Source organism: Eulemur rufifrons, chromosome 24 (assembly GCF_041146395.1).
Source record: "Eulemur rufifrons isolate Redbay chromosome 24, OSU_ERuf_1, whole genome shotgun sequence".
Lineage (NCBI taxonomy): Eukaryota > Metazoa > Chordata > Mammalia > Primates > Lemuridae > Eulemur > Eulemur rufifrons.
This window is the reverse complement of record NC_091006.1, coordinates 6,084,935-6,111,450: the sequence shown is the minus strand read 5'-3', so window position 1 is coordinate 6,111,450 and position 26,516 is coordinate 6,084,935. Positions and strand designations below refer to the sequence as shown.

Genomic DNA, 26,516 nt, shown 5'->3' with positions numbered 1-26,516 from the left:
CCAGGGGGTGCGGGAGACTGGACGGAGGATTCCAGCCAAGGCAACACGACGCCTGAGCAGGAGCCACCCTCCCTCCACCCCTCAAGATGGGGAGCGTGCAGAACTGCAAGAGATGAGAATCGCGATGCCACAGCGACTCTTGCTGAACCCACTCCAATCCCAGGAAGGTCTTGGTCTTCCCCGGACGGGAGGCACCCTTATTCCAACCCTCCTGTGTCCCCCAAGGCAGTGTTGCAAGGTGTAGGTTACGCTCCATGGTAGAGGTCATCAAGGTTGTGGCCAGAATTTTTAAGAAGTGAAACAGAGTAAGAACATATCAGAGTTCACCACAGGTGGTGAGGCTAAGCAGTGTTGCTTGGCGAAACTTTACGGGCACTTGGGAATGTGAATTTTGTTTCACACTGCTGGCTGCATTCAAGAAGATCTGAAAAGATGCTACTGTCAGGGGTCTCTGTCTAGAATGGGACATCTCACATAGTGTCCTGTGATAATTTTGGTAGAATTTAAGTCCCATAAAAAAAGAAAGCACATGCTGAAATTTATTTTAAAAGGGAAAGCCCTTTTTATTAAAGTTGTACATTTCACTTTCTTCCTTTTCAGAATCCTAATAAAAAAAAACTTCTGTTTATGCTTACTTAAAAAAAAAACACAAATCAAACAAACCAAAGGAATTACTATAACATCACTTTTGTGATGAGAAAGAACGCAATGAAATTCAACATAAGCAAAGAAACTATACCTGGAGGAAAGAACAATAATGATCCAGGAAAGAATCCTTTAGGGAGGAAAAAAAAAAAAAAAAAAAGACGACAAATAATGAGGAAATGACTGGGGCTGCTGCTCAACCAATGGCGACGTGGCCAAAAGCCCTTCCCTAAGAGCATCTCCAAACCAACCCACGGTGAGACCAGAAAGCAGCCTTCTTACCTTCCAGAGTAACAAACACACCAAAGCCCTAATGATCTCACAAATACAAATCAATCACTCTATTTTTAAAAAGCACACACACATTCCCCCCTCCCCCCCTCCCCAATTCTCTTGGTGACAGGGCATTCACAAGATGTATGTGTTCTTCACCAGCTGCTCCTTATCGTCCCCAGAGCTCCAGACGGTGCGCAGGGCACGCTCCTGGTTCCTCCGTGCCAGCCGGATCAGGCAGACCACAGAGGCTCCCAGGAAGAGGATCAGGACCATCACGAACAGCCCCGCCAGGACCACCACTGGGGATGAGAGAGAGGCCTCAGGACTGGTGAGACAAGGACGGACACAGCCAGAGCGGGGCAGGACGGCAGCTCACCCAGGACACAGGGAATCTAAGCGGGCTCAGGCGAGGACCAACGCCCCCTCCCAACCCAGGGGGTTGGAGAACGGCAGCTGGGGAGAACTTTGACACAGCCTGTCAGGGAAGTCACCAAGGAGATTCCCTGAAAAAAGGAAGTACCACGCTATGTGCGTATTCACAGAGTGGATATTTGTGTTCCTTCGGTGTGAACTAAAAACCCACTTCGACTCTGCATTCCCCTGCCACCTCTCAGGGCAACCCGTACAGGAGTCCCAGGCCTAAAGATACACGGGTGTAAAATACAGTGCCCTTTGGTGTGTGTGAACATCATCCCCCCCCCACCCCCCGACCAGAGAAGGATGTGACCCTGCAGGTGGCCGAGGTGGCTGAGAGCCACCTGTGGAATGAAGTCAGGGTGGAGGCCAGGGTGGATTAGGTACAGTGCTGGGAGGGGACCCTTGTGCTCCCAACTGCCAGGCAAGTTTAAGTTGCCCCATTGCAGTCCCACTGGTCAGTTAAGATGCTTTTTCTCAGGTAGGGCTCCATCTGAGGAATGTGACCTCCTGTGGCAGCCACCTGGCCCCCTCCCGGACTTGGCTGCAGAACTTTAGAGCCGGCCCTGTTGGGGCGATCCCCTCTCTCCAGCTCCACCCACCCACCAGCGCTCCAGACTGGCTGCTTTCCAGCCCCGCACCTGCAAACCAGGTCCTGGCGCCTAGACGGGAGCAGACTGGCAGGCCAGGTCTTGGCTTCTTAACAGGGAAACAGGTCAAGAAAGAGGCCAAACCAGTGTGGCAGGTCCTTTGTGCCAACATCACCATCCACGTACTCAGCTCAGAAACAAAAGTGAGAGGACGCCCCGCCTCCTGGGCAGACCTGACCGCCTGGGGAAAACAGAGGCCCAAGGCCCGCCTGGCCCTCCGTCCTGTCACCCGTGACCAACGCTTTAGACCCCACAGCAGCCAAGTTCCCTCCACACCTCGGGCCAGCCTCAGGCCCGTGTTTGGCAGTCCCCACGCGCCTAAAAGTTAGTCCTCGTCCCCTAGTCACCCGGCCAGCCAGGCGGAGCCTGCCTCGTGAACTACTGACTCACTCCAGCTGTCTGTGTACACTGCACAGTGGGACAAACAGCCACCACATGTTCCAAGCTGCCTTGCCATTCCTGTGTAGAAACAACTTTCTACCAAAAAGATGTTTACAGGGAAGGACAATCTGTCCAAGCAAAACCACAGCTGGGCAGAGCTAGGCTCACTCAAGGAAGGAAGGGGGCAGGCAGATGGCAGGAGGAGGGCACGGGGCCATTTACCTTTCGTGCCAGGGGACAGGACAGGATATATCTGCTTGCCTGGAAGAGAACACACAGCCCAGAAATGTCAGCTCACAGTCCTGCCCCAACCCCACAGAGCTGCCACCAACCCAGGATCCCCCTCAGCCTTGGGATCTTCATAGGGGGCTCCCTCTGAGGGACTTCTTCCAGCTCTTCTGGGGGTTCTGAGGTCTTGCCACCCCAGTGGGGTCCAAAGGACAAGCATTCCCAAGGCCCTCATTTTAGGGATGGGGAAATGGACTGGAGCCCTCAAGGGGAGGGCTCATCGCCGCCACTGTTTCTAGGATTCAGGCGGCAGGCACACTCACCAAAGCAGCGGTGCATGCACGCCTCCTCGGAGAGATAGCTGTTTTTGTTGCCCTGGCACCCTCCATAGATAAAGTTATCACAGGCGTTCTTCTCAGCATCAAAGTACCAGCGTGGGAAGGCTGCGCGGCAAGGCCCAGTGACCGCCTTGGCAGTGCAGTATTCTGGAGCAAAACAGCCCAAGGAATACAAATTAGCAGAGCCCTGGAGAAGTGGAGTCGAGCTAGAATGCTCCTGAGCAGGCACACAGCTTCAGTCAATGAAGAAACCTCTCTCTGGTAAAGAAACTAGTAAGTAAATTACAGACAAGGCCAAGCTGGCCCATCTGACAACTCTGTTCTACATTTTTTTTTTTTTTTGAGACAGAGTCTTGCTCTGCTACCCGGGCTAGAGTGCAGTGGCACCATCATAGTTCACAGCAACCTCAAACTCCCGGGCTCAAGGGATCCTCCTGCCTCAGCCTCCCGAGTAGCTGGGACTACAGAGGTGCACCACCACGCCCAGCTAATTTCTTTCTATTTTTAGTAGAGACTAGGTCTCACTCTTGCTGAAGCTGATCTGGAACTCCTGACCTCAAGCGATCCTCCCGCCTCGGCCTCCCACAGTGCTAGGATTACAAGTGTGAGCCACCGCGCCCGGCCCCCATTTTCAAATATATTCTCTAGAGCCTAGACTATGTTTGAGAGGCTAAAGTGAGAGGATCACTTGAGCCCAGGAGTTTGAGGTTGCAGTGACCTCTGATGACACCACTGCACTTTAGCCCAGGAGACAGAGGAAGACACTGTCTCAAAAAAATAAAATAAAATTTAAAATAATAATAATACTAATAAAAGATTGTGTTCATCTGGTGGTTCCTCTATGCCAGGTACTGTTCTAGGCAATGTACACGTATTGACTCAGTCTCTATGAGATCCATCCGGGACCCTCATTTTACGCATGGGAGCTCTGAGTCACAGCTACAGTCACTTGCCCACAGCCACACAGCAGGTGAGAGGTGCAGTGGTAAATTCCAGAACCACGCACTATGCTGCCCCCTAAAGCCAAACTTCTCCGCTGGCACATCCCGCTCCCAGCTGGCTGGGGGCAGCCACGTGAGGCCGCCTCTAACCCCAGAGTGCTACCCCCTGGGAAGGTAGGGCGTCCCGCCCCCGCCATTTCCTTAGTGGAAATCCACAAGTGTCTCTCAATCCTCGACTAAGAAAACCCATTTTGCCCCACATTAAAATTATTTTTTAGTTATACCTTCATAGTTGAAAATATCGCTGGAGAGGTCATCAGGATCCTGTCTTCTGGGAACTGAAACACAAACATGTGTCAGGGAGGCTGGGACAGACACAGGACATGTGGCCTAGCTGGAGCTGACTCTACAAGAGCCCATTGAGGGGTGTGGACACACCGGCACCTTTAAGGAAATGTGTGGAGCCCCCTTTCCGTGGGCAGTGGGCGGCTCTGCTCTGTCACCCCTCCCCTGCCCTTATGGGCTCTATAGCACACACTAATCTGACGCTGGACAGGGAGGCCCTGGGGACTCCTTAGCGGTTACTATGGAAACCAATCCCTGCCGGTTACTGGTGTGAAGAAGACGACGGTCTTGTTCATACTTTCTGACACAGCAAGGAGGCCCTGCACCTCCTGGGGAAATTTTCTTCTTAAACAGGATGGAAACCAGAGTTATCGAGCTAACGCTGCAGGGCTCTGGATGCCTCAGAGAGGCCAGCAGGGAATAAACAGCGAACCCAGGCAAAGCAATGCCAGGAGAGTCACAGGATTCCTGGCCTAGCAAACCTGGAAAGTGACTCTAGCCTAACTCTCCAGCATTCTATAAGCCAGCTGACCCCCAACAGTCACTGAACTAAAAGCCTGACTCTCACATGGGCACTGGTGCCAGAGTCGGAGGTCCGAGCAGACTGCAACCAACGCCTTTGTTGCAGGGGGAGTCCTGTCCTCCAAGGGGGGTGGGGTTTGCGTCCCTCCCTCCACAGATGGTCTCACTTGTCCAGCTGAGCCCACTGCCTGGGCACTGGCTGCTGGGAAAGCAGGGCTGGCCCCCTAAGGGCACCTTTGCTACCTGGCAGTGCATCGGGACCACTCACCCCAGGCTCCCGATGCAGAGTCCTTAAAGCATAAAGGAGGAAGGGGGCAGCGGCTGCCAGCACTACAAAGCAAGCTAACATAAAGTTCTTCGGTGGAATGGAGAGGCGGGGGTGGCAGAGGACAGAGGACTTTTAGCTCAGGGTGGGAGACAGCAACAGGAACAAGGAGCAAAGGAGTCAGAACACAGAGGCGGGGTGGGGGAGGGGAAACAGCACAGCAGGTAGAGGCCTGGAGCCTCCTGAGCAGTGGCCACCTCGATCCCCTGTCCTCTAGAAGGAGGCTGGGGCCAGCCAGGAAGCACTGCAGAATCCTGGCCTTTGTGTCAGCTGGACATGTGATCTCTGCCACGTCAGGATGCCGGGGCCAGGGGGCCAGGGAGCCGGAGCAGGCAGCCCAGGCCAGTTCTGAGTAAACAGAACCCAGAGGTGGGAACCCTTTACAACTCCCAGATTACAAGTGTCCTTTCACAATACCCTTCTGGGTGGCCCTCACTGCATCCTGGTCTTTTTAAGAACCTACCACTCGGGTCAGAGGAATCTGCTCCATTCCTGCTGGCGGCCAAATCATCAATGGAATTCTCTGCAAGGGGACAAATAAACACCACGGTGAGAAAGTGACCTCCAAGACTGCCCGGCGGGAAAACACTGAGCTGTATCTGAGCCGTCGTCAGTCTGTCCTGTGAGCCTCTCACAGCAACTCCCATTTCTCTTTTAAGTGGGACCTTCAATGTGCACAATAAACCACGACAAGCGCACCACAACTTGGAAATAAGGAACCAAGATTGCCCTCTGAGGATTAAACTTTAAGATCAACTTGCAGAGAATCAGAGCAAAGACATGCTAGTGACCATAAAAAGGCAGGATGGCTTCCAGGGCCAAATAATCTGTTTAACTGTATCAACTCACCTGAACAAGTAAAAAGTTAAGAGGGTACACTCAGCATGAATGTACTCAATACCACTGAACTGGACACTTAAAAATGGTAAAAATGAGAAATTTTATGCTATGTATATTTCCCACACATGCAAGTTAGGGGGTGGGTGGAGAGGCCAGCTGATCCAGGACGGAGGGAACCCCAGCTCCCCTGATTCCGCCTTCACCCAGCAATCTTCTGGCAATTTGGCCGAGAGGTTTGCCTCCCTGGACTAAAGGCGCAAGCACAAAGACATGTCTATTCCCCCGGGGGGTTCTGGTTCTCATTATAAATTAATAAACTGGTCTTCTCATTCTCATCTGGCTCCCTGCAGAGCCCGCCTGCCTGGAAGAGAACACGCTGGCAAAGGGCTCCAGGCACTTGTTGCTCTGGCAGGTTTTAGCTCTTTACGGACTCACCTGAGAGCACAAGAAATGCACACTGGATTCACAATCAGATGCCAACATATGAGTTTTCTGAGCCTTGAGATGGGGGCCAGCCTCTGGACCACCTCCAGGGAGACAGCTTACCTGCTTTCTCCCAGCAGAACACAACAACCCACGTGTCCCTGCAGCGACAGCCTATCTCGGTGCCCACTAAGAGTTCTCAACACCAGCTCTCTTCCCGAGGAGACGAGCAGTAACCAGCAAAGGCAGGCACATCTGCGACACTCAACTCCTGACTGGGATGGCACAGAAAAGCTAGCGAAAAATATTCCCCCTATGATTTCACACCAAATCACTGCTGGATGGAAAAACACAAATACAATAAATGGTATTCTCCTTAGTCACCATCTGGTGAGGCTGCCAGCTACTGCTAAAAGGTGAGGGACGGCCTGCATCATCCAGAAACAATACCCAGGCCCCCGGCTCTCTAAGCACTTGCCGAGTGTCTGCCGGGCACAGGCACAGAGACATCAGCAAAGTTCTCCCCACAGCACTCGGTCACTGCCGCGCTTGTGTGCTCATGCACTATGTTTTAAACCTGAGGTCACAGCCAAGGCCACTGTTGTTTTTCTCTCTTTACACACAACTTTCGTAAGCTTCTCTGGTCTCTGAATGCACAGCTTGAAGCCGAGCGGGATGGAAGTGGTGGGGCGCCAGCACATCATCCCCACACAGAACCGCCGTTCCCAGTCAGAGTGTCAACACCAAGTCTTCAAGAAAAGATGCACGGAGTCACGCGCTGATGTTAGGGAGAGTGCCGCTGAAAATCTTTAAAACCTCTAGTCTCTGTAACACTTGGGGTGGATCAGCCCCAGAGGACAATGTCTCAGCTGCCATCAGCTCTCAAGGAGTCCTTCACAGCTTGGCTCAGAGCCAGGGCATGCTGTTTGGGGGCTGTAGGTTTTTATTTGAACTGTGAGGCTGTCAGGGTCAACATTACCTTGATTCCACAGAACCTCTCGCAGGTGAGGGCCAATAAGGATGGATTCTAGCACATATGTTCGTTTTAACTTGACCCGTAACTTGACTGGGTGAGCTATTCAAGTCATTTGTCCCAAAAGTAAAAATAACCCAAATGCTTGTGGCCAGCCTTGTCTTAAGTGGACGGAGAGGCCCCTGCTCAAGAAGGGAAGGCCAGGCCGGGCGCGGTGGCTCACACCTGTAATCCTAGCACTCTGGGAGGCCGAGGCAGGTGGATCGCTCAAGGTCAGGAGTTCGAGACCAACCTGAGCAAGAGTGAGACCCCATCTCTACTAAAAAAAGAAAGAAATTATATGGACAACTAAAAATATATATAGAAAAAATTAGCCGGGCATGGTGGCGCATGCCTGTAGTCCCAGCTACTCGGGAGGCTGAGGCAGGAGGATCGCTTGAGCCCAGGAGTTTGAGGTTGCTGTGAGCTAGGCTGACACCACAGCACTCTAGCCCAGGCAACAGAGTGAGACTCTGTCTCAAAAAAAAAAAAAAAAAAAAAAAAAGAAGGGAAGGCCACTTCCTCCTCTGCCTGGGCTGGTGTGGAACTTGCACTCAGAAGTGGGAGAAGGGAAGTGGGCAGAGGCCAGGTCACGCTGCCCCCCAGCTCCGCCCTGAGGCCTAGCTCCCCTTTCTGGGAAGAAGAGGAAGGGTACCACTGTGCAACCACTGTATGGCCGCTGGGACCTTCACACTGCACCTGATTCTTCTGCTTTTTAAAACATCCCCCAGATCCTGCTGTGAAGAACTAGCAAAGAGCAAAAGGTATCCACATCCCAATTAATAGATTTCCCCTAAATAGCAAAATTTCCTCACTACCACCGTCTTACCTGTGACACCAGCACATTTCCTGAGACACTCCTCTTTGCTCTGGTAATTGTTGGCATTTCCTCTGCAGCCTCCATACACAAACTGCTGGCAGGATCCATCAGTGACATTGTACCACCACCTGGGGATGGAGGCCCGGCATCTTCCCACCACCTTTGAAACTAGGCAAAAGTCTGAAACACAAAGCAGAACGCTGTTAGCTTGTTAGGGCAATTCTGCAACAAAGGACACGACAAACACATACCTGTAGGAGGTGGCCAACAACATTCCAGATCCCAAGAGGACAGCCAGAGCCTAAGCTGCCAGCACAGTTCCTCAGTGAGCTGTTTCCAAAGCCCGGGGTGCCAACAGGACTACTTAGAGCTTCCTTCCTTGTATAGGAAAGAAACACATCATCTAACAGCAAAGATACCAACCGCCCACTGAACCATATTTCAGTTTCGTGTTGATTCTGTCCCTGCCCCCATTATCAGAGACTTGCACATCCAGTAGAGAAATGTGACTTTTAAAGACAAAAAAAAAAAAAAAAACAGCCCGGCACGGTAGCTCTCACGTGTAATCCTAGCACTCTGAGAGGCCGAGGCAAGAGGATCTCTCGAGCTCAGGAGTTCGAGATCAGCCTGAGCAACAGCAAGATACTATCTCTACTAAAAATGGAAAAATTAGCTGGGACTACAGGCCTGTGCCAGGACGCAGGCCTGTAGTCCCAGCTACTCAGGAGGCTGAGGCAGGAGGAGCGCCTGAGCCCAGCAGTTTGAGGTTGCTGTGAGCTATGATGACACCATGGCACTCTACCCCGGGCAACAGAGCGAGACTGTCTGAAAAAAAAAAAAAAAGGCAAAAGCCCAGACTCTAGGAGCCCTCTGGATGCTGCCCCATGCTACAGGCTATGGGAGCTTAGCACTGAAAGGTCAGGGCTGGAGAAGTGAGGCTGGGAAGGAGGTTCCCTATCAGCGCCCTCGGCAACCCTCACATGCACCTTTCCTGTCCACTATCCGCCAGGGCAGGCCACGTACACTCAAATTGCCACAAGAACCTCAGAAAGAAGTTCTAACTCTAGTTTCCCCACCCCATCCCCCAGCTCCACAGGCAACTCAGGTCATGCCCCTGCTCCAGCGCTTGTCACAGCTCTCACCTGAGCACACCAAGATGGCCCTGGGTTTAAGGGGACCCCAAAATCTGGTCCCGCTCTAGTAAAAGGGAAACAAAACAATGTTATAACATTTCAGCCAGATACATTTGCTTGCAAAAAGCTAGAGGTCTCTGCTCTCTCTAAAAAAGGAGAGATAAACAAGTCCTAGAAGTATCACCAGCACCTAAAGGAGCCCTTCTCCTTGAAACTTGCAAAGGGAATAACACGTGATTCCATGTCTGCTCCCGCAACACCGTGTCACCCCCCCCAGCCCCGGCCGCCACCCATCCCTGCCTGCTCAGCACAAGGGCCTGGCACAGGCTGCTTGATAAACATGTCTCGGCCAGGCACGGTGGCTCACGCTTGTAATCCTAGCACTCTGGGAGGCCGAGGTGGGCGGATCATTTGAGCTCAGGAGTTTGAGACCAGCCTGAGCAAGAGTAAGACCCCGTCTCTATTAAAAATAGAAAGAAATTATATGGACAACTAAAAAAAAAAAATATATATATATATACATAAAAATTAGTAGGGCATGGTGGCACATGCCTATAGTCCCAGCTACTTGGGAGGCTGAGGCAGGAGGATTGCTTGAGCCCAGGAGTTTGAGGTTGCTGTGAGCTAGGCTGACAACACGGACTCTAGCTTGGGTAACAGAGTGAGGCTCTGTCTCAAAAAAAATTAAACAAACAAATAAATACATAAATAAACATGTCTCAAGTAAAAGCATCCCAGAGCCCAACACTTGCTTGGATGTTGTCATTTATTCCTCTCTAGCTGTTTTCACGTTTGTTAGGTTTACTTCACCACCTGAGGATAATCTTCAAAAGCAAAGAGTGCAGGATTTGTGCTTCTGTTGTGTCTCCCAAAGTATGTCACAGCAAAGGACATGAAACCAGATGTTCCACAAAACACCAATGTATGGACAAAAAAGGTTGCTACTGTGCAAAACACACACACACGCACCAGGAACTCCCCCACACACCAATAAATCACAGGTAACTAGGACAGCAGAAAAAGCACATTCTGATGCAAGAAATTCTCTATCGTTTGAAAGCAACCACCAATTAAATCACCAGTTAAAAAGCACCTTATCTGGACATTTCAGATGAATGAAATCATACAACATGTCCATAAAAGGCAAATCAATAGAGACAAGAAGTAGATCCGCGGTTGCCTGGCACTGGGGGTGGGACTGGGGAGTGACTGCAAGTGGCTACAGGGATCTTTAGGGGATGATGAAAATGTTCTAAAATTGGATTGTGGCGGCAGCTGCACAGCTCTGGAAAATGTACCAAAAATCCTTGGAGCGTATACTTAAAAATGAGTGATTTCATGGTATGTAAACCTTTTTTATAAATAAGGGGCACCTTTTGTCCGTCACACACCGAACAGAACCAGCTGGGTGTACACCTGGAGCAGGTGCTTTTAACAATATGCCAAAGGTCACAACACATACACAATCAGGGCCCAGGGAAAACACGGCAGGAGTTCTCTGCTGGATGACTCTCCCCAACCCACACGGCCGTCAAACACCAGAGGCAGCACTGTCACCAACAAGACAGTAGAGGAGAGGACCCACACAGGATCCAGTTATGATCCAAAACTGAAAACATCACCAAAGTGGGGAGCACGCAACTGCTATGGAGATGTCAACAGCCTATCGGATGCCCCACCATGCTGACAGCCCCGGCGGTCACCCTGACTGCTTTGTGTCCTTGCTTCCAGAGCAGTTTCAAGGTACAGCCTTTTTAAAAAAAAAAAAAAAAAAACTTGAGGGAGGAATTGTAAACCTTAAGTGGGTAAATTGTATGGTATGTGAATTATATCTCAATTAAAACAAAAAACAAAAGCCTGTGCGAAGGCCCAACAAAATTCAAGGCAGCCTGGCAGGGAGCACCAGACACGGTGCCAGGGAAGGAAGCAGGGTGCCAGCAGCATAATGGCAGGCACTGGGTGGCTTTTCATAAGCAGGCTGCCAGGTGCATGCTATGTGCCAGGTATGGAAGCCCGAGAGTGTGGAAAGCAGGAGAGAAAAACCGCCTATCTAGGACAGTCACCTCGGTGAATTCAACACAGCCCAGAATCTGGCTTGGACACGCTCCCATCAGTGCCCCCGACACTGAAGAAACACAGGCATGGTGATCTAAGCTACAATGCACCCAAGATGACACATGAATCCAGGGCACCAGGTGATCAACTGAGCACCAGGTGACCAATTTACAATAAGAAAATCAATCATCACAGGTAGGATATTTACATTAAGCACACCACCCTGGAAAGCAAGCTTGCTTGGAGTCAGAATGAGGAAGTTTACTGATTCCTAGGAACATTCTGAACATTCTCTCCATTGGGATCTATCAGGCAGATCAGATGCTCACAGCAGACAGCTCAGGACGAAACTTCAAAAGCACAGCCAAGGTCTAAGGTCTGCCTCTGAGACGCTTCCCTTCCCGGCTGCCACTGCTGACCAGTGCCTCTTCTGGACTGCAGTGCTCTTTCTTTTTTTTTTTTTTTGAGACAGAGTCTCACTCTGTTGCCCAGGCTAGAGTGAGTGCCATGGCGTCAGCCTTAGCTCACGGCAACCTCAAACTCCTGGGCTCAAGCGATCCTCCTGTCTCAGCCTCCCGAGTAGCTGGGACTACAGGCATGCACCACCATGCCCGGCTAATTTTTTCTAGATATATTTTTAGCTGTCCATATAATTTCTTTCTATTTTTAGTAGAGATGGGGTCTCGCTCTTGCTCAGGCTGGTCTCGAACTCCTGAGCTCAAACGATCCGCCCACCTCGGCCTCCCAGAGAGCTAGGATTACAGGCGTGAGCCACCGCGCCCGGCCTGCAGTGCTCTTTCTGCACGTGTGCTGGTACCTTCCTGACAAGTCTCAGGGGCCTGGGAAGCCATTCTGTGTCTAGACAGCTGCTCACGTCTGCTCTGGATTATCACATGTTGATTTAACAGCGAAAGTTTCAGAAGGCAGTTTTATTTTCAGGTTTCTTGGGTGAGGTAGGAAAGGGAGGACCCTCATTGCTGCTGTCTGTCCTCGTGGAATTTAGAAATGTCTCTTTATTAAGAGAAAACTTGGACTAAAAACACAGTGTATCTGGAAAGACTGTTTTCACCACTTTGTATATATTTGAAAATTTTTATAATAAAAAGAAAAAAACCTTTTTCACTCAAATTTCATTAAAGAGTTCTAAGTAGCAGATTAATTGGCTGAAGCTAGGTCCAATTAGACTAAATTTAACCACGTCCTTACTATGTGTAAGACAGACTCCTTTTTGTGAGCATGGAAAGAAGCTACTGGTCGAATGGACAGAAGTCTCACTTCATCACATGCTTTTACTAACTAAATTATTTTTAAGAATCTATGAAGTAAACTTTTACTCTTTAGGCTTGAGAGAACTGAGGTCATGAAAAATGATTTTGTTTTAGTTTGCTCGTTGTTTTAAGAGAGGCAGTGGCCCTTCAAGAAACACAGGCCATACAAACACTTCCGCCACAAATAACACCAATGCACTTTCTCTCTCATTGTTCTCCAAACAATTATAAAAAGCCAAAAATACTTTGATGTTTAAGATAGCTTCCATGATTTGTCATCTTCCTTTAAAAAAATTGTTTTTTGCTGGGCATGCTGACTCATGCCTGTAATCCCAGCACTTTGGGAGACTGAGGCAGGAGGATCGCAGGAGACCTGCTTGAGCAACGTAGCAAGGCCCTGTCTCTACCCAAAAAAAAAAAAACAAAAAAAATTAGCCGGGCATGGTGGGGCACACCTGCAGTCCCAGCTACTAGGGAGGGCAACATAGTGAGACCCTGCCTCTAATAAAAATAGATAAAAGTAATTTTTTAAAGTAAAGTACTATGGCAGATTCAGATTAAAATCAAAATGAACCACAATGTAGAGCATTACATATTTTTTGACAGCTCATTTATTCCCTCTGGCAAGCCACTATACCAGGCACATTATGTGCACTATTTCTAATGGTCACAATAGAACTGTGAATCACATAGTAACATCCCCACTTTACAAACAAGGACACCAAGGCTTGGGGTGGTTAAATATAGGCAAGCAGCAGAGCTGAAATCTGAGTTCACACTGGTCTGATTAGAGAGCCCAGGCACTAATATAACCCCTCAGACTGACAGAAAGAAAAAGCCACTTTATCAACCGGCACTGGGAAAAACACAGAACTGAAGTTGCCTAAAAACCAGAACATTCCTCATGGCCTTTATCACAATCTAAGGGCTCACCAAGGCCAGGCCTCTGTTCTCAGTCACACTCAATGACAGGGTCACGGACAGCACCATACCACAGGAACTGGCCAAGGCTGAGGGGGTCAGACATGTTTTTCAGAAAGTTACTCCTTAATGAGCAGTTCTATTATTATATTATTAAGAAATGACAAAATGATATATTGGTCTTAGAACAGTATTGGGAAGCAATCATGAAAAACATGCCTCAAGTCCTATTCGTACACTCATAAAAGGTAGTGCAAGAATCAAGAACATCCTGTATGTTTTCAAAACGCAGATAGAAAAACAGGAAAATGCTGAAGGGTACCCAAATTTGGAAGCACTTGTAAGCTTCAGAATATGTAAGTAAAAATGGAATTCCTGAGGTTAGGAAAGAGTAACAATCTTTTGGAAAAGCATCAGAAATGGTTAAAATCACACATTATCTGAAATACATGAACCCGACTTACAAACTCCTGGCCGGTGTTCTTAAATTAACTACTGCAAAATTGCAAAACAGACTGGTCTTTGTGAACAACGTCCTGGAAAACAGGTTTCTCTGCTTCTGAAGTCACTAAAGCTTTAACCAAGACAACCAGTCAGTGACTCAGACAACTTCACTCTATGGCGTTGGCTGGACAGATACATTGTCACCTTCTCACAAGTACATTACAGAATTTTTGGCTCCCAGGTACTACCAATCTAACTTAATTTTACCAGCTTAAGATAGTATCTAATCATTTTTCAAAAACACACAATTGCAGCTGTGCCTACTTTGCAAAGTTCACTTTAATGGAATATTTCAAATATGCTGAGAAGTACTAAAAATACGGTAACACTGGTGTATCCACTTCTCTGCTTCATGGAATTCTAACATTTTCAAGGACTGAAACATTATGGATAGAGCTGAAACCCCTTGTATTTCATTCACTTCAATCCTACCTGCTCTCCCCTAAATTGAACTTAGTGTTTTCTTTTTTTTTGAGACACAGTCTCGCTTTGTTGCCCGGGCTAGAGTGAGTGCCATGGCGTCAGCCTAGCTCACAGCAACCTCAAACTCCTGGGCTTAAGCGATCCTCCTGCCTCAGCCTCCCGAGTAGCTGGGACTACAGGCATGCGCCACCATGCCCGGCTATTTTTTCTATATATATTTTAGTTGGCCAGATAATTTCTTTCTGTTTTTAGTAGAGACGGGGTCTCGCTCTTGCTCAGGCTGGTCTCGAACTCCTGACCTTGAGAGATCCACCCTCCTCGGCCTCCCAGAGTGCTAGGATTACAGGTGTGAGCCACCACGCCCGGCCAGTGTTTTCTTTTATTCATGTTTTTATATCCATTCAGAGTAAGCTTACTTTTAAAACAAGCACAAATAACTTTCCTAGGGTTATAGTCTGGCAGTTTTTCTTCCCATGGGAGCTATAAACTGAAGCACATGGTCTTCCTGCCCCACCATATGCATGACAGGAAAGCGGGTTCCTCCTCTTTCTCCTCCCCCCCACCCTCCCATCTGTTTTCTCTAGAGCAAACTCTTTCGAAGGGGCCAAACAGTAAACAGGCAGTAGTTGCCTTGCACCATGGCACAGGATCACACGAAGCAATATCATAATCAATGGGAAAAATGACTACTCCATGACTTTGAAAAATTTTTGTGAAAACATTAAGAACTTGGTTTATAGATGCATAATGAAAAAATAGTAAAATGACTTTTACTGGAGTGCAGTGGCATGATCATAGCTCACTCACTACAGCCTCGAACTCCTGGGCTCAAGTGTTTCTCCTGCCGCAGTCTCCTGAGTAGCTGGGACTACAGTTGTGTGCCACCATATCTGGCTAATCTGATTTTTATTTATTTATTTATTTATTTTTTTTAGAGATGGGGTCTCACTACGTTGCCCAGTCTGGTCTCAAGCAATCCTCCTGCCTCAGCCTCCCTAGTTGTTGTGATTATAGGCGTGAGCCACTGTGCCTGACAAAAGTGTTTAATTTCTTTGCAAAAATATTACCAAGAGTAGTCTGAATAGTGCCTGGTCTTCTCATCATATAACTTATGATGTGGAGCAAGCATCATTTCCAACCTTTTCTAGCAATTGCCAAACCCTTTTTTAGAGATGGATCAGCCTCTGATGTTTTACCCTTTGCTCTTTCAATGTCACGCACATGTTCTGAGCGCTACTTCACTAACGAGGTTTTGCTTCCTCTGGCCCATCACCCAGAAAGTCACAAGCGCCTTCCTCATTCCTGTGGCTAAGAGGGCCTGTGCTGAGCTCCCCTGGCTGCACATCCAGTCTCTCCAATGGTGGAAGGAAGGGTCAGGATTCCCAGTTAGCTAGTGCTCACATCCCCCCTTCTACGTGCAATCAGAGTTTCACTTCCAGGGGGTACCACTTTTTCTCTTTGCTGCACTTTTGTCTTTTTTGGCCAGTTCTGTTATCCATTTTTGTGAATTGACACAGACATTTATCACTGGGAAACAAGGAGGCAAACAACTACATGCTCTGCCATGTGTGACTCGAGTAGCAGATGAGCAGGGACCAAGCACTGTGAGATGACTATCACCAGACCCGTGATACGCAGGCTGAGGAGCTAGCAGCTGAAACTTGTACTTCACCCAAGTACCCACAGTCAATATACCGTGGTAATTGAAATTTGAACCCTGCTCTTGGGGGCCTGAAGTTATTCAATGAAACTGAGGTAAATGAAATTTGTGCACAAAGAAAATGTGCAAAGCAAGGACTGCCTTTATTTTAGGCTTTGTGGTTCACCTGGTCTCTGTTGCAACTACTCTGTCATCGCAGCATAAAAGCCGCCATAGACAACATGTAAATGAATAACCATGGCTGTGTTCCAATAAAACTTTATTTATGGACACTAAAATTTAATTTCATATAGTTTTCACATGTTTCGACAGTCTTTTGTTTTTTGCCAACCATTTAAAAAACGTAAAAACCATATACAGCTTGTAGGCTGTACGCTGGCGGCAACTCGAGCTACAGTTTGCCAATCCCTTCTTTAGAGAATGTTTATAAAAAACACGCTGTTCAGATTTTCCACTCCCACCATCCCAGAACTCATCAAGTCTCATCTGTGTGGTCGGACCTACCACGCGGACTCCTAGAGTTCTCATTCCTTATAATGACCCTCGCCACACATTCCTGGGGTTTATCCTCTGCCCCAAACACTGCAGCATACCTTCCCATTGCTAAAAACAACTCTTTTCATCAAAGCCACTAGGAATTCTAAGGATAATGGCCAAGGGGAAATTATTTGCTACAATAATCTCTAGACATTTGAAAATTATATTTTATGCAGAGAAGTAGAATAGGCTACAACCACTCCTCAGTATCAAAAGGCAGAGAAAATCTCTGAAGAGTTATTTAACTAAAGAGTTTCAAAGAACAGGAGCAACTATTGCCACATCCACAAAGCGCTTGGTATTCACAGGCCTACAACAGCTAAAAATTCACCACCAAAATATCTTGTTTGTGCTGGCTAAATAACTTATGAGACATCCACACAAGGAAATAAGCAGAACTGTTAAAAATACACAAATGTGTATGTGCCAGTAAAGAAAAATGTCTACGACTATGAGGGGAAAAAAGCAAAAGAATGGGGCATATATATAATGATTTCTTTTTTTTTTTTTTGAGACAGAGTCTCACTCTGTTGCCCGGGCTAGAGTGAGTGCCATGGCGTCAGCCTAGCTCACAGCAACCTCAAACTCCTGGGCTCAAGCAATCCTACTGCCTCAGCCTCCCGAGTAGCTGGGACTACAGGCATGTGCCACCATGCCTGGCTAATTTTTTCTATATATATTTTAGTTGGCCAGATAATTTCTTTCTATTTTTAGCAGAGACGGGGTCTCGTTCTTGCTCAGGCTATGATTTCTTTTTTAACCTTTTAATTCAGCCACATATATGAATCTACCTTTAGGGAAAGGAACTAGAGGCAGGAGTTTCTTTTTCCTTCAAAAAAATTTTAGGGGGTGGGCAGGGAAAAATTTTTTTCAGAGCAGTTATAGGTTCACAACAAAATTAATAGTAAAGTACAGAGATTTCCCATTTCCTCATTGCCCCCACACATGCACAGAAGTTTTTCTTTTTCATCTGTATCATTTAGTAGTTTCAATATTCTCATCTTGTGAATGTATTACTTTTATTTTTTTTAGGAGTCAACAGTGGGTTTATCTGGGTAGTAGATTATGGTCCTTTTCATTTGCTTAAATTTTTCAGTTAAAAGATTAATTTCAAGCTGGGCATGGTGGCACACACCTATAGTTCTAGCTGCTTGGGAGGCTGGGGCAGGGGGAGGATGGCTTGAGCCCAGGAGTTTCAGGCCAGCCCCGGCAACAGTGATATCCCCACCTCAAAAAAAATTAATCTACATGGTAAATAAAATCAAATATACTAAATCCCTTAGTATCTTGAACAAATAATAAGCGTCTGGTGAATAGCTATTACACGTAAGCAGGATGTCCACATAATTTATAGTTTGGACCCAGGCACTGTTCAGAATGGAAAGGGGTGTTCTCAATAGTTACTATGGGACACATGGTGGCATAAATTGGAACCATCCAGAGCAAACTGGGCCCACTGACTGGGGATGTGGTCCTTGCCCTCCATGGTTTGGCAATTAAGGAGGTGCCACAAGACTCACTTGGATAGAAAAAAATTACACAAGGTAAAATATTACAATCACACCCTAAACTCAGAGGGCTTTTAAGCCATGTAAGTAACAAAGGAAATGACCAAAGACTTTGGTATAGAGGAGTGACACAATAAGGAAGAGTCACTTGACAGCTTAGAAGAAAGCCTACACGACTTGGTAAGTTGTTCCAGCAAAAACCTATGAGTGCAATGAGTCTCTGGCTGCCTCTTGCTTCCCGGGGCAGTTTTCTTGACCTCTCTGTGCTTACTTCCTCATTCATAACATGCAACAACACTCCAAACAAAAATGAATAAACTCTATATTCTTTGATTCAACAAGCCCCATATTCCGATTTAAGTCTGGCTAACTAAAAAAATCCCGCAGACCACAGAGGCTTACGAAGACAAGGCAAAGGTCTGACTATGGAACCATCATGTGCCTTTGGGTTAAGGTGAAAGGCTGGGAACATTAGCAAGACAACTATCTTGAAGACATTATAAATATAACTCAGCCCAAGTCGAAGTGAGGGTCTGTCTGCATGTGATTTAAACCTGTCTAGGTCTAATTAGTATAATTTTTTTTGGCAAGTTTGTTGGCAAAAAGTCCCCTTTTGTGATCTCCCTCCAGACTTAGTTTCCTGCGGTGGAATGCGCCATTAATCTTCAGGCTATCTTGACAATCGCTTGTCTGGGAAATAGCATTTGCTCTCAGTAACTTGAATTCACTTGTGAATAATGAAGCAGGAAGACTCAGTGAGCTTTCCCTCTATGGGCCCCATCAAGATAAATTTTGCAGGCTTGCAGATTCATTACTTAAAAGCAATGCAAATAGGAGGTTATTCTCTGATACACAGTACAGAGTGTCATGAAGATTAAAGAAGTTTTAAATTCATTGTAAGTGCTTAAAACAATATTTGGCACAAAGCTTTTAATAGTAGAAACTTTATTTTTATGAAGACTGGACTAATACTGGAGCAATGGGAATGGCGATGAAGAGAATGATGCATTTCACTAGGAGTCCAAGCAAACTCGGTGACTGATAGGCTACAGGGGAAAAGGACATACAGAAAGCCAAACACGCAACCTCAAGCCAGACAGACGACACAACCAACTCAACCCTCACTCCTCTCCTTTGTTTTTCTGCTGTGCAATCATGGGCAAGGCATCAAGTGACTTGATCCCTTATCACCTAGAATATGACAATGGCAAACCATCACATGGATCAAAGTCCGCCTCGCCACATGATCATGAGATGGTAAGTTCAGAGGCAGAAAGTCTGAGTGAAAAAAAAGAAACACTACACTTTGGATTCCCATTTGCACTTCAAGTATCTTTTCCCCAAGGAATGAGAGCATCTTGAAAAGTTTTGTGTGAGTGAAGAGGTACTGTATACCAGGGAGTACTCCAGGCTGTTTTAATACTATGAAGCCAAATTCCAAAGTTGATATTTATTTTATAATCAACCTTATTTTAAGGTGATCTATAAATCCACCTGGTAGCTGGGTAGGTTCTACATATCTGAGTGTTTCTGTTTCCAGTACAGAAAGTTACTAATTACCCATCTCCTCTAGGTTTGGGTGTCTGGAAGTTGTCATTATCAGGACAAGTAATTTAGAAACTTTAACCCTTAGGTATTTATGAGGAAAGAACATTTACAATGACAAATCCAACTTAAATTACAAGGCTCGTAAAATCTTGGTGTTTTCGATATAAAATCTTGGCATTCCAGATATAAAATATTTAGATATAAAGGTTTACATTTCGTAAACCATCAGCATAATGCAAACCACCACTCCTATCCACTGTCACTTCACATTCATCACTAAAACACAACTATAAATCCTACTCTCAGCCCAATCCATAATGAGAACTTGAACAGCCCTTCTGAATAATGTGGGAGGAAACCAGCAGTTTCAAAGTCTTTCACGGAACTGGCTGCTAAGTTACATTCAGGTATTCTTAACCTTTTGCGAATCACGGATCATTTCCAGAACTGAGGAAAGCTATTGGAGGCTCTACCAATGTTTTTCAACCTTTTTTCCATTATGGCACTCCGCACCCCCGCCCCAAAGTTCTTGGGCCTTCAGCATCTATGTTCCAACATGTCTTCACAGGGAGTTTTCAAAAAGATCTTGTCAGAAACAACCCATGAAATGACATTTGTAACCAGGATCTTACAACAGCATCCATAATCCATACTCTAATGCTTCTGGGGTCATCTGTGATTTTGCATTAGTCACCTGCCCAGTGGGCCAAGGCCTCTTGGGGTTATGGAAGTCATTTCAGTGTGACCCCTGCAGGCCTAATCATCCCTCCCCCGTCAGCCTCAGGACAAGGCAAACACAAGCTGGCTGCCTGGCCTACTGTCTTAAGACCAGCCTGAATGTTGCAAATGACTCTGCGGATAGGTAAAACGAGAAACAGGTGGGGAGGGTGAAAGCAGAGCCCTTTGCCTTCTCCCTCACAGGCTGAGTGCTCACATGCTGACCAGGGCAAAGGAATGTTTCTGGTGCCTTTTGGGTCCACCACTCTCACTTGGTGGACCTAAAGGCAAGGCCCTCAACGGTTACCACCTGAGCCTCAAAAGCCCACGTTTCCAGTACCAAGCACACCAGCCCCTACTGTGTTTTTCCTCACAGCACTCATCACCAGACATACATTCAACTGGTCCTTTACTGTATTGGCTTTCTCTCATTACAACGCAACTACCATGGATGAGGGGTGTCTATTTTGTTGCATGCTCTATTTTGAGAGCTGGAAACGGTTCCTGGCACTTGGTAGGTGCTCAATAAACATTTGTTGACTAAATCAATAAATATTTCAAACTATCCTGGAACCAAACTGCCTTGCCTGCAAGCAGGACAAGCACCTCCTCTATGGAGAACAGGAATAATGTAAGAGGCTACTTTGGAGAAGCCCAAAGTTGGTGCTGGATCACCAACACCAGTTGCACTTTGCCTCTTATCTTTGACCACCAGGGTCACAACCATCCTGGTGGGTGAGGGTGAGGAAGAAGGGATAGAAAGAATGGCAACTAACAATATGTTTACTGGAGAACTGTTGGGAAGTTTGCCTTTTAGTTTAGGTTCTGGGGAAGCTGTAATTAACCCAAGAGGTTAACTGAAACTGAAAGGCTCTCAAATGAATGTTGCTGTCCTCTCTCCAGTGGAAATTCCCAAGAACAATTAACAAAGCACCATGAGCCAATTAACCATTAACACAAGTTCTGATGGCCCAGCACAAAGTTATTGGCAGCAAGAACTACACGTAACTGACCACTCCTAAAGGAATCTTCAAGGTTCTATTCTGAAGAGAAATATATTATCTGGCCTTGTATCGATCAAAATTACGTTATTTCGGGGCCCTCCAAATACCAGGGATTTGTCACCTGGGGAAAAGAGGAAAAAAAAACTGATGAAAGGTTTTTCTCTCCCTAACAGCCATAACACACAACACACATATTCACTGTACTGTACAATTTATCAAGAACTATTAGGTGTTGCCTACCTCCTTTTACTGAACAGAACATATTGTTAAGGTGGGGGTCACAACCCAAAGGCCTACAGAGACGGAGGGCAGACAGGTCACTGCAATGAGGCAGGCTAAGTGAATATAGATGGGGAGGGGCAGAGGGGTAGTATATATCCTGCCCAAAGAGGCACTAAGCTCCAGCCCATGAGTGACAGGTAGGAATGCAGGCCTGGGTTCTGGTCTGGTTCCATCATATCTTTGTATTTTTCTGGCAAAGCCAAAACAAACAAAAAAAAATTTTTTTTTTTTTTTTTTTTTGAGACAGGATCCTGTTCTGTCAACTAGGCTAGAGTGTAGTGGCATCATCATAGCTCACAGAAACCTCAAACTCCTGGGCTCAAGCGAAGTGATCTTCTTGCCTCAGCTTCCCGAGTAGCTGGGACTATAGGTGTATGCCACTATGCCTAGCTAATTTTTCTATTTTCTGTAGAAGACAGGCTCTTGCTATGTTACTCAGGCTGGTCTCAAACTCCTGGCCTCAAGCAATCCTCCCGCTTTGGCCTCCCAAAGTGCTAGGATTACATGCATAAGTCACCACACCTGGCCCAAACTTTTACACAAAAAGTTTCCAATTCTGGAACCTGTACAAGTCACAGAGAGGCTGTGTGAGGCTCCCTGGGAGTGGTCAGTTTATCATCTCTGCATGCTTTCCACTGCAGCTTGGAACCTGAAGACTAGATCAGGGAGCATTCTCACCTGGTGCAAGATCAGCTTTCCCTCACCTCTGTCTGCAGAGGTTTGGAGTCAGGACACTTTGCCAAGCCTCCGAGTGTCAGTGCAACCACCACACCCTTGCTACCCGCCCTCCACCACTTGGAGCTTCACTCTTAGACGACACCATGCTTATCACAAGAATCCCCAGACTCCTGAGTTAACACTTAGCCCCACACAGCCTGTTTTGTCCCCATCTCCCCTCCCCCAACTCCTGAGCCCTGAACATTCTTGCCACCTTCTTATTCTAACAGGAATCTGGCTCTCCCCTGAGGACATGTCTCCTGTGGACCTTCCAGTGAATAGGTCTCCCTGCTCCTTGGAGGGGCTCCAGCTCTTCTCCCCTAGAAGCCCCCCTCCCAGCTGCGAATCTTACGTCATCAGAGCAGATCGTTCACCACCCCACCCCGTGCGTCATCTGCAGACCCAGGTCATCCCTCCTCTCTTCTCCATAATTTCCTCTCACATTGCTCTTATCATCATTCTTGGTGATTTCCATAGCCTGTCAGTTTCCCCACCTCTCCTGTGGTGATGATCCTGTCTGCTATGGTCACCCCCAGACCTTGTCTCAATAACTGCAACCTCTTCCGAATCTCAACTTCATGCAACTGATGCCCACTGTATCCTATTTTTCTAGGTCATTCTCTCCAGAACCTCAACTTCAACAATCTGAGGGCGGCACCACCTTTCTACAGCTCCTCAGCCCCCTCATGTTTTCACACTGATTAAATTCCTTGAACAACCATTATAATCACTCCCTCTAGCACTTCCCCCTCTCCACATACTCATCTGGCAGCATCTGTGCAGCTGCATGCGGCTGGCGAAACACCTCTTAGCGGACGGGGACTGACCCTGCTTCCTGAGAAAACCAAAGCAATCGTAAAAGAGGGCGGAAAGAAATCAAAACTGCCTCCTGCCTCAGATTAAGCTGTTCAAGCTTTCGAACAAACAGAACTTCAGATAAGCGAGGGCATTAGTTCACCCAGCCAGACACTAGTACTTCTGAAAGGTCAGCAGGTCCAGCCAGCTACAGCAGGCAGGGAGGCCACTCTGAACAGAGAAGGCCTCAGCAGTCCGACCTGGCTTTGTCACATACTACTGTTGTGTGACTTTAGACAAGGCCTGTAACTTCACTACTGCACCAGGCTATTTCAAGGATTAAACGACACATCCGAGCTCAGAGGAAGCACCAGATGTATCAGAGGCCAGGTACAGCTTAACATAGTTACTTCATTTGAAAAAGTCCAAAAGGGCTACAAAATTCTGGTTCGGACTACAAGAATGATCACTACCTGCATTCCTGATTCCTGCTCCCCTGCAGCTGAGCCTCTCCCTACCAACTCATTTTTTTTTTTTTTTTTCTGCCTCGGGCATAGGGAAACCACAAGCTACCTCAGGTGATGACTTGGCATGCACACACATCCTGCTTTCTCTCTTTTTTCACCCAGTATGCCGGCCTATAAAGCCCTGGGCCGTCTGGCTCCTGCTGACTTCCCCCACCTCCCAACCTCCTCCAATTTCCGCCCCCCACCTCCTGCTCCAGCCACGCTGGCTCTTTCCCTTGAATACAACCAAGTTGTTCCGGTCTCAAGACCTTTGTGCTCCATTACCGCCAACTGGACACTGGTCCCCGAGGTCTTTGTGTGGCTACCGCCTCTTCATTCTTCATGTGAGAGCTCAGATGTCACCCTCCTCAGAGAGACCTCCCCTGACCACGTAAAGCTAAAGCCACCCCTGTCATCTTTTGTCACCCTGTGTACTTTGCCCTGTTCGTTTACTTCTTAGTAATTTACTCTTGTGGCGAGTGCTATTTAAATGTTTACTCACTGTCTCTCCCACCAGAATATAAGCTCCGTGAATGCAGGAACTTGGCTTGTCTGAAGCAACTGTTATCACCACTGCCAGCACCATCCCTGACATATAGCAGGGACTCAGTTTTGCTGAATCAATGACTTCTTCTTTCAAAAGAGCTCTTTTCAAAACCCGCTGGTGCTTGTCTGAAGCAGTTAAGGTTATAACAACACTTGTTCAAAGAGACCTTTCAGGCCAAACTTCCTTAGAGTGTAGGGTTTTAAATCACCTTATCCACCACCAACCTCTAAGGGCCAATCCAAAAAATCCAATTCCAGCTGCTCAATGCCAATACTATTACACCCTTGCACCTTGGCAAAATTTCCTCCCCTCCAACACTTGCTTCTTTCTCCTCCTTCCTTTGGCTATCACTGAAAAATACCTTCCTTCTTGGGCACCTACTCCACTGCAACTGAACTAGAAAAGGTCCTGGAGAGGTTGATGTCCAGTCTCCAAAAAGGTAGGGGTTTCCTCTCAGAGGCTAAAACGGCAACCAGGTCACCTAATCCAACCCCCACCTTCTCAGGTCAGGCCTCCCTGGGTTTTCTTTGGCCATGGAACTTTCCGTTGCCAGGAAGAGGCTGGTCTCCAACACCGGCTCCTCACCCCATTCCTGCCGCAGGAAAGGCCAGTGGCACTCCTTCTTGGTCAATATCTCCCGTCTCCTCCCTCACCCGAAGGAAACTTTCCTACCCCTTGCGCCTCCGCCCATGCTCACGTTCTCAAGGGCCCCCAAACCTCATCTCAAGGTTCAATCCCCAGGACCGTCTCCACCACACCCCCTGAACGCCACTGAGTCGCCCCCAGTTTCCTCCCCCGCCAATTCTCGCGCTCAGACCAATTTATCCCCCGGACCCTCTCCCCTCACGCCCGCCGCCAGCCTCCCCGCCATCCTTTCTTCCCAGGACCCCCGCCCGGCCCTCACCGCGGATGCCACGTTCTCCGTCGGCCGCCGCCGCCGCCCCAGAGAGGATAAGCGATGCCAGTAGAGCGAGGAGCGCCCGGCACCGCCTCTGCCCAAACAGCTGCGCCATGACCCGCTCCACCAGGACGCCCACGCGAGTCCTCGAGCCGCCGGCCGTTGGGGTCTCGCGATCAGGGGCGGGAAGACCCTTGCTGCGCACGCGCACTAGAGGGTCTCGAGTTCAGGTGCGGGCGGGGCCAGGGAATCCGCAAGGTGCCGAAGCCTCTGGAAGCCCCTGTCTCGGACCTTCGGTGTGCGGATATTCTGCCTTCCACGCGCTCAATGCTTCAGTCCGCTCGTCACTCGCCCCTTTGCCCCCAGCGACACTCAGCGACTCTCCCCACCGTTCAGAGCCCCTCAACACTGCCAAGTGCTCCGGAGAGCGGCGGAGCCAATGGCGGACGCCTGGAAGCAGCTACCGAAGGTGGCCGGCCAGGCAGGGGGCGGGCGCACCTGGCGAGGCGGGGCGTGGAGGGCGCAGGCGCAGAAGGCAGGCACCTGAGCAGCCGCTCCCCCGCCCTTGGCGCACCTGTGCCCGCCCCTGCCGCTGGGGGAGGAGGTGGGGCTTGCGTGGGCTCCGCCCCGCGTGGGACCTGGCTCGGTGAGGGTGCACCCCCACCTTAGCCAGGGCTTCTGCCACCCTTGCCTGTAGGCTTGGCAACGCGCTCTGAGGGCCTTAGCTCCTCACGGCTGGGCCTCAGGATGGGAGGAGGGGGCGGCAAACAGCGCGTTTCTTGGAAACCTGTGGTTTTCTGCCTGCTTTGCCTCCGCCGTCCTTTGTGGGTGAAGGATTTATTGCTTCCTAAATTCACTGTTCACTGGGCGCCTGCTCGGTGGCACAATGCTTGAGACCCAGCGGTGGCCACGCCAGACTGGTCCGTGTGTCACTAGACAGAACAGCCCAGAGTAGTGGTGGTGGACAATCATAGGGCAGAGTGATTTAAGGCTGTGTTGGGGAAAGCCCAAGCTGAGTGATCAGGGGCTGGGATGGTGGAAGAGGAGATCATGATGGGAGACCAGACAGCTTCCCCATCCAGCCTGACAAAGGGCCAAGAAGGTCTCCCTGGAGGAAGTGAGAGACCCATGAAAGAACAACAACCTCTAGGCCCTGCCTTTAGGGTTTCCAATACAGATAAGGAGACAAATACTTCACCAGGCAGCCATAGAGTGGCGTCCGGATTCTGAGGGACTGTGACAGGGAAGCACAGGCAGAGAGATCAGACTGGAGAAGAGGGGAGCTCAGAGGAGACAGCTGACCCACCTTGGGGGTCTGGGTGGGCTTCCTGGA

The 26,516-nt window shown here is 48.3% G+C and overlaps 1 protein-coding gene across 1 annotated transcript; it reads right to left on the bottom strand.

Moving 5' to 3' along the window:
* Positions 1 to 714: 714 nt before the first annotated feature.
* SPINT2 (serine peptidase inhibitor, Kunitz type 2) lies at positions 715 to 25,668 on the bottom strand. Its single transcript, XM_069457342.1, has 7 exons — positions 25,190 to 25,668; positions 8,170 to 8,340; positions 5,529 to 5,588; positions 4,158 to 4,211; positions 2,918 to 3,079; positions 2,589 to 2,627; positions 715 to 1,220 (listed from the first exon to the last, which is right to left on the bottom strand). The coding sequence occupies exons 1-7, from the start codon at positions 25,296 to 25,298 to the stop codon at positions 1,054 to 1,056; spliced, it is 762 nt and encodes a 253-aa protein (XP_069313443.1). The 5' UTR covers positions 25,299 to 25,668; the 3' UTR covers positions 715 to 1,053.
* Between the last annotated feature and the right edge of the window lie 848 nt (positions 25,669 to 26,516).